Below are 8,053 nucleotides of genomic sequence, written 5' to 3'. Positions count from 1 at the left end.
GGGCTCTGACTCTGCTCTCTGCTGCCTCCTTCTGGCCCTGCTCTGGGCTCTGGACTCTGACTCTGCTCTCTGCTGCCTCCTCCTGGCCCTGCCCTTGGGCTCTGGGCTCTGGGCTCTGACTCTGCTCGCTGCTGCCCCCTTCAGCCCTTGAACGGGTCAGCAGGCAACATCCCCTCGATGACTCTCTCGCCTCTCCTGGCGGGACTCAGAAGCTCACGCAGCTGGGCTTGCGCTTTGTCTCCCCCACGTGGCAGGGACCGAGAGCTTCAGGCAGCCGCTCTTCTGACCTAGCCTCCCCTTCCCTCCTCCAGCTGTGACCCAGCCCCGGGGACGTGCGCGAGCAGGGGGCTGGGGCTCACTCCTCGCTGCGCAGCTCCCGGTGCAGCCGTTCCAGGTCCCGGAAGCAGCCCAGGGATGCCATGCTCTCCAGAACATCGGGGTCCAGCTCCCCGCCCGACGGCAGGCTCCGCATGGCCACTCGACGACCCAGGGACGGCTCCAGTCTGGGCTCAGGCTCCGGCTTCCCTCCCCTGCAAGGGCGGATTGGGTGGGGGTTCAGGAGCCTCCCCCCCCACCTCCGGAGCCCTCGGCGTCCTCTTCCCCCGGCTCTGTCCCATCTAGACCCCAGGTGTTGGGTCCTATTCTCTCCCTCCCCCGGCCCATACTCACAGGTACCAGGGGTGTTTGTGAGGCCGCTCCGGGGGGGGGGGGGGGGGGGGGAAGGGAATGAGAGAGAAGCTGATCAGCGAGTGATATGGGGGAGGGTTTCATCCCCATTAACGCCCTTCCCCCCCTCCATTTCCGGGGGTGGGGTGCGAGCGCGGTGCCTGTTGTCGCCCCCTAGCGTTCATCTCCTGAGCTGCCCGCGGCAGCCCTGCTCCCAGCCGGCCTCCTGGGAAACGCGCCCTGTTCTCTCAGCGCGCCCCGCGGCGGCCGCGTCTAGAAAGGGAGCCTGCTGTGCACGCTAAGCTCCGGCCGGGACGGACCAGGCCCGCAGCCGCGCCATGCGCAGCCGGCCCGACCCGTGTGCGCGCCCCCTCGTGGCCGAGGGCAGTACTGCTGCTCCGGCCCGGGGCGGCTGCGGGAGCCTCCCTGGCCCCGTCACTCACACTCAGCCTCTTCTCGGGCTCCACCTCGATCATGCCTCGCAGCAGGCTCTGACAGTCCGGGGGGATGAAGTGAGGCATGTGGAACACGCCCCTTTTCACCTTCTCCAGCAGCTGCCGCAGGTTGTCGTCGTCGAAGGGCAGCGCCCCCTGGAGGAGGGCAGAGTCATTGATCCTCACCCTCCCTCCCTGCCTCGGGCCTGCCCTGCAGGAGCGGTCAGCTCTACACCCGAGCCTCGGGGAGGGGCAGCGTCTGGCCCGAAGCCCAGGACGAGGAGGGAGCTGCTAACCAAGGGGCACAGCCAGAGAGCGGCCGTGGAGCTGGCACCGAGATGACCGAGTCTGCCGTCCTGAGTGCATGGACAGAAGGCTCTGTCCGGCCAGTCCACCCTCGTCATCAGCTCCCGGGGCTTCATCTCCGTGCACCGGTTCCCTGAGCTCCAGCCCCGGCTGTCCGCCATCCTGCTGGACGCTTCCACTTGGATGGCCACAGGCACCCCAAAATGGATCGCCTCAACATCTGCCTTGCCCTTGCCCCCGTGGACGTCCCTCTTTCTGTTGGGGGCACCGCCGTCCTCCCAGTCAGCCCGCTTCACATCCCAAGACTCTATTCCTTCTCCCTCTCTGTGTTCTATCAGATGCCCAGTCTCGGCCGCTTTCTTTCGCCATCTGTCTCCTCTTCATGCGGCAGCCAGCTCTCCTAGTTCAAGCTCTCATTGTCCTGCCCCTGAACTACTTCAAGCCCTCCAGTTGGCCTCCCTGCTTCCAAGGCCTCTGCTCTTCAATCCAGCCACCAAGCAGCTGCCAAAATAATCTCCCTAAGGCACCCATCGGGCTCAAAAGCCAGCAATTACCCCTTATTCTCCTGAGATAACATTCCAGCTCCTCACCCCGAGGCCTTCTATCATCTATCGCCAAATTCCATTCCAAGCCTTCTGTCACATGATCGTGTCCCAGCCAAACATGATTAAGTCAGTCCTTAATCTGACAGGCCATCTCCTGCCTTCAAGTATTTGAACAAACCAACCCCATGCCAGAAAGGTACCCTGTCGTCATCTCTACCTTTAAGAAACCTTATCTTGACTGGACCCAGCTCTGCCTCTGCCATTACAGCCTGTGTGACCTTGGGCACATCCTCAGTTTCCTCATCTGGGTCGGACTTAATGGCCTCTAAAGGCCCTTCCAACTCCAAATCTCTGCTCCTGGGGTCTTTGGGGTTTTCTCTGTGCTCTTTGGTCAAGGTTTTCCTAAGATGCTGCCTCTTTCTTGAAGTTTATCATTCATTCCCGGTCACTAGCACTGAGAGCTACATATCTGCTGCTCGCTGACCCGCCATGTAATCCATCAAACGCTTATCAAGTAAGCCACCATGGGCAAGTTCATCGAGCTCAGTCCTAGGGACGGACAGACAGAAATGAAAGGATCCTTGCCCTCAGACAGCTTACGCTCTCTAGTAGGAAATTACATATATGTTATATTTGTAAATTACATGTATATTATACACACGTGTGTGTACATGCACACACACAGACATCCTCCTAATACAGTCCTTTGAGGTCAAGGACCCTCTAATTTGAGTCTGGCACTCTCAGGACCTAGAACAGTAGCCAGGGCTTAATAACATTTTGCTGAATTGAGATCCAACAATGGAAAGGGATTTGACCAAGGTTACATGGTGGGAAAGTGACCGTCAGATCTTAGAATTTCAAGATGGAGGAGGTAGACTTTGGAGATCACCTAGACCAGCCTTAATAACAATAGCCAGCATTTATATATGACTTTAAGGTTTGCAAAGTGTTTTATGGAAATGATCTCATCTGACCTTCACAACAACCCTGGCAGGTAGGTACTATCTATCATTATCCCCATTTGACAAATGAGGAAACTGAGGCAGGTGGTGGTTAAGTGACTTGCCCAGGGCCACACAGTTGGGAAACATCTGAGGCAGGATTTGAATGCAGAGCTTCCCACATCCAGACCCAGCGTTCTCTCCACTACACCACTCACAGCCTTTTTGTGTCATGGACATAATGAGATAATATTTGTAAAATGCTTAGCAAGCGACTGGCACATAGTAAGGGCTTAAGAAATACTTTTCTCTCCCTCCCCAATTTGGTGAAGGCCGAGGAGCCTGTCTCAGAGTAATGTTTTTTTCTTGTTGGTTTTTTTTTTTGGATGAGGCAATGGGGTTAAGTGACTTGCCCAGGGTCACACAGCTAGTGAGTGTTATGTGTCTGAGGCCACATTTGAACTCAGGTCCTCCCAGAGTAATGTTTGTAAATGTAATAAACAAAATGTGCGTAGGATTGCAAAGGAGACCAACTATGTTGACATACGGTTATCAAAAAATATATTTTTAAAAACAGGTTTCTGGACTTGCAGAATCTCTCCCCAGACCATCTGAGGAGGAGCAGAGGCCCCGGGTGGGGATCCCAACCCAGGGCCCGACCTCTCTCTCTCTCTCTATCTCTATCTGTCTCCCTCCCTTCCCCTTCTCAGCCCGTTCTTACCACCAGGAGTGCAAAGAGGATAACACCACAGCTCCACATGTCAGCTCGCCTCCCATCGTATTTCTCCCCCTGGGAAGGAGAGAGGTGTTTCCCTCATTCCTGAGCCTCTCTCCGTCCTCCCTCCCTGGATCCCCAATTCTTCCCAAACACTCACCTTGATCACTTCTGGGCATGCATAATGGGGAGACCTGCGGGGGAGAGAGCATAAGGCTCTCACCAGCCCTAGGCCTCCCCTTCCTCCCACCCTTGGGACTGAGGCAGGGTGCCCCCTGGGCCACACTCACCCACAACTTGTCTCCAAGAGGCTGTCTCCCACCTGCAAGGAGGCCATGCCAAAGTCTGCGATGCGAATGTTGTTCTCCTCATCCAGAAGCAGGTTCTCCGGCTTTAAGTCCCTGTGGCTGAGGCCGGAAAGGGAGCTGTGAGGGCTTCATTCCTGGGCACAGGCCCCCCAGCTGCTTGGGGACTCAGATGTCCGAGCCCCCAGGCCCTCTCTACCCCCTCAGGGACAAAGGCATCTGGGCCCTCAGCCCCCTCACCAGATGGAGTAGCTGTGGCAGAAGTCCAGGGCCGACACTATCTGGCGGAAGAACTTCCGGGCTTCTTTGGGGGTGAGCCGCCCCTTCTTCACCAGGTAGTCAAAGAGCTCACCCCCTGACACGTGTTCCAGAACCAAGTACCTGGGGAGAGCAGGGGGAGGGAGGAGGGGAAGGAGGGGGGAGGGGTGCTACCACTGTTAATGTGAAGGGGAGGACAGCATGTTGGCCTCACTTCTTGGGCTGCCCCATTCCTCATCTGCCTTCTCCCTTACCCACTGAAAACTAGGAATTCCCTAGCTTCTGAGGCACAAAAGTTCCAAGGCCACAGATGTGCCAATCTCCCATCAGCCCTTTTGCAATAAAGATTCTAATTCTTATGAGGCTCTGGGATACAAAGGTTCTGATTCCCATTAGCCCCTAGAGCATTAACATTCTAATTCCCATCCATCCTTGGAGCATAAATACCCAATCTCCCATCAGCCCCTGGGGTAAAAAGATTCTATTTCTCTGGGCTAAAAAGGTTCTATAGCCTTTGGTGGGATGGAACTCTGGCACCCTTAATCCCAGGGACAACTGCACTCTCACTGTCTAAATCTGTTTCCACTTCTTAGGGCAAGAAATAGAGGGGTGGGTGTGTGTGTGGGTGTGGGTGTGCTGGGGGGAGGTAAGACCGGGATTGAGAACTACAATTCCCGTCATCCTCTGGAGCCATGGCTGCTTAATAGCCTGAGGAACCCCACCCTAGAGGCTTCTGGGAGTTGGAGGCAGCCAGGCTGTGGGGAGAGAGAAGCTGGAGGGCAACCTCTAGGCAAGACCTTTTCCCTCTCTGCACCTCAGTTTCCTCTACTGTAAATAGGAGAAAGATCTCTAAGGTGCTTTCCAACTCTGGCATCCTGTGACTCTGCTTCATTTTTGGGAGGGGGGGGGGTTCAGGTTCCCCTCCCCCCGCTGTCCAGCTGCTCCCTCGGTCACCCGCAGGGCCCAGGACAAAGGCCTATTCTCTGGGGCCTGAACATCTGGGCCCTCCTCCCACAGCAAGGAAGGGAGTGCAGACCTTCAGGGGGCAGTCCCAGCCTGTGTGGACCCCAGCCTGTGTGGGCCCCATCCTGGAGATCACCTGGACTTGGTCATCCAGGAGCGGCCTCGGGGCTCTGTTTGGGGAGGAGGGAGTGTCCCATTCGCTGGGTTGTGAAATGGGACGCCCAGTCTCCAGAAGGTTCTGCTCTGCCCCTTGTGGGAGAGCATCCAGCCTTCATCAGCTGAGATGGGACCGGGGCAAGGGCTGGGAGGGCAGGGGAGAGGAGGGTCAGGGGCTGTCTATAAATACCTACAAATATTTCTTGTTCTCGTAGACATCGTGGAGTTTGAGGACGTGGGGGTGCTCGATGAGCTTGAGGATGGCGATCTCCCGTTCCACCTTTGGGGGGCACAGGTGGCAGTTTGGAGGTCACCCCGGACTCCCCAGCCCCAGCGTTCACCCCAGCCCAGCCCCTGGCCCCCTCACCTTCATCAGCACCGATTCGGACAGTTTCTCCCGGTTCACGATCTTGATGGCCACTTTCTGGCCAGTGATGCAGTGGACGCCCAGTTTGACCAGGCCTGCAGGGAGAATGAGGCCAGTGAGGGCAGTGAGGAGTGGGGGATGCATCTACCCAAGCCTCATCGCCCGTGCCAGATCCCGACTCCTACACCTTCCCTTCCCTTGCCCGTGACCCAAAAGAATCCCAGAACCAAAAGGGTTCTCAGAGGCCTGTCTGGACCAACACACCGAAAACGAACCTCCTCTGTGTTGGTTAGCTTGGCCGAACTTTCTTCGTATTGTATTCTTTGTTACAAGGAGTGGCTCAGTAGGGAGGTGAGGGGAAGAGAACTATATCGGAGTGGGGGGGAATGAAGATGATGAAGAAACAAAGTATAACAATGTTTTGTTTTGTTGTTTTGGTTTTTTTTCAGAATCTCTGAGAAGTCACTGAAGACTTCAAGAGGGGGCAGCTAGGTGGTGCAGTGGATAGCACACCAGCCCTGGACTCAGAAGGACCTGAGTTCAAGTCCTGCCTCAGACACATAACACTCAATAGCTGTATGACTCTGGCCAAGTCACTTAACCCCAATTGCCTCACACACACACACACACAAAGACTTTCAAGAGAGGGGGGTGAGGGACTCCACAGTCTCCCAAAGCATACCAGTCCATTTTGGGACAGCCCAATTGTTGGGCTTTTTTTCTCCCTGATATCAATAATCATCATCATCACAAGGTTCATTTCTATACAACTTTAAGATTTACAAAGTGTTTTACAAATATTGTCTCTTTTGATGCTCACAACAAACCTGGGACATAGGTACTATTATTATCCTCTTCTTACTATTGGAGAAACTAAAGTGGCAGACAGAGGTTAAATGACTTGTCCAAGGCCACACAACTAGTAAATGTCTGCAAGCGGATTTGAACTCAGGGCTTCCTGACTTGAGGCCCAGTGCTCTGTGAACTGTGGCACCACCAGCAGCATCCAGACTAAATTTGTGGGGCAGCTAGGTGGCGCAGTGGATAGAGTACCAACCCTAAAGTCATGAGGATCTGAGTTCAAATCCAGCCTCAGACACATAACACTTACTCGTTGTATCACCCTGGCAAAGTCACTTAACCCCGACTGCCTCACCAAAAAGCAAAAAAAAAGACTAAATTTGTTTCTGTGCCTAACTTTGGTCTGGTTATTCTAGTTGAGGCTGGGCAGAACAGGAGTAATCCCTCCTAGAATAGTGCCTAGCACATAGTAGGTGCTTAATAAATGTTTATTGCCTGCCTGCCTTCTTCAGAGGCTTGAAGACTATTATTGGTGTCCACGGGCCCTTCTGGCTCTATGACCTGGCAAGGCTAATGGAAGGCTCTCCTCTTTATCTTCTCTTGTCCAGGCTGAACACCCGCAGCTCCTTCATCTGAGAGATGCCAGGCACTTTACCATGCTGTTTGCCCTCCTCCAGATGCCCTCCAGCTTATCTCTGTCCTTCCTAAAATGTGGTTCCCAGAGCTGAACACAATGCTCATAGTGTGGTGGCTCCCAGGGAGGGGACAGAGGGACCATCACCCCCCATTCTGGGCACTCTGCCTCTTTTCATGTGACTCAAGCTTGCATTGTCCCCTTTGACCCATCTCACCTGGGGGATGGGGCATACATGGCAGGGGGTCCTCCTGCCCCCAACACAGACACACAGACACGCGCGCGCACACACACACACACACACGCACGCACGCACACACACACACTCACACACTCAAACAAAAGGTGGATAATCAATCATTAGGGATGTCATGGAGGGGGTCCTTTGCAAAGTACAAGTTAGAAGGCCATTGAAGACTCTGACCCCTCTCTGTCTCACATGCAGCATCACAGACTCTGAGAGCTGAAGGGGATCTCCAAGCATCCCCAGCCCAAGCCGTACTAGAGGAACAGGAACGGCTTTGACAATTTCTCCCCCTTGGCTATCCGCCCTTCTAGTCCATCTGATGGATCTTGTCCTGTTCCATCCCTGACTCTTTCCCTAGCCTATGTCTCCTTGATGCACTCATGGCCCAACTGCCTCCAACCAGATGCATCTGTCTCTTAGCACATATCTACCAGATCCATGTCTCTCTAAGCCCCCCCCCCTTTTTTTCAGAACCACCTCTTCCCTGCCCCCTCCATCAGCCATCTCTGCCCTCTCCCTCAGCCCTCCTGACTAATTTCTTCCCTCAGCCAGCTCTGGCCTGATGGGCTCTATCCTGTCCCAACACTCCCCTGGCCTGTGTCTTTCTTGCCCCATCTCTCCCTTCGTGCCCCATTCCTCTCTCCCTCTTTCTCTCTGCTCAATCCCTCCCTGCCCCTCTGTCTCCCTGCCCCATCCCTCCCTGCCCCATTCC

At 55.0% G+C, this 8,053-nt stretch overlaps 1 protein-coding gene across 1 annotated transcript in view; it reads right to left on the bottom strand.

The window, feature by feature from the left end:
• Nucleotides 1-8,053, bottom strand: part of BRSK1 (BR serine/threonine kinase 1) — a 19,809-nt gene that overhangs the window by 6,962 nt on the left and 4,794 nt on the right. Inside the window, exons 5-13 of the mRNA XM_027860073.1 lie at nt 5,660-5,754; nt 5,487-5,572; nt 4,156-4,296; nt 3,901-4,017; nt 3,771-3,804; nt 3,617-3,685; nt 924-1,256; nt 670-695; nt 360-530 (exon numbers count right to left, since the gene is read on the bottom strand). Coding sequence (XP_027715874.1) covers nt 360-530; nt 670-695; nt 924-1,256; nt 3,617-3,685; nt 3,771-3,804; nt 3,901-4,017; nt 4,156-4,296; nt 5,487-5,572; nt 5,660-5,754 — 1,072 coding nt within the window. The remainder of the gene's footprint in view (nt 1-359; nt 531-669; nt 696-923; nt 1,257-3,616; nt 3,686-3,770; nt 3,805-3,900; nt 4,018-4,155; nt 4,297-5,486; nt 5,573-5,659; nt 5,755-8,053) is intronic.

Source organism: Vombatus ursinus, unplaced genomic scaffold (genome assembly GCF_900497805.2).
Source record: "Vombatus ursinus unplaced genomic scaffold, bare-nosed wombat genome assembly UNPS02014175.1, whole genome shotgun sequence".
Lineage (NCBI taxonomy): Eukaryota > Metazoa > Chordata > Mammalia > Diprotodontia > Vombatidae > Vombatus > Vombatus ursinus.
This window is presented reverse-complemented; position numbering and strand designations above follow the sequence as displayed.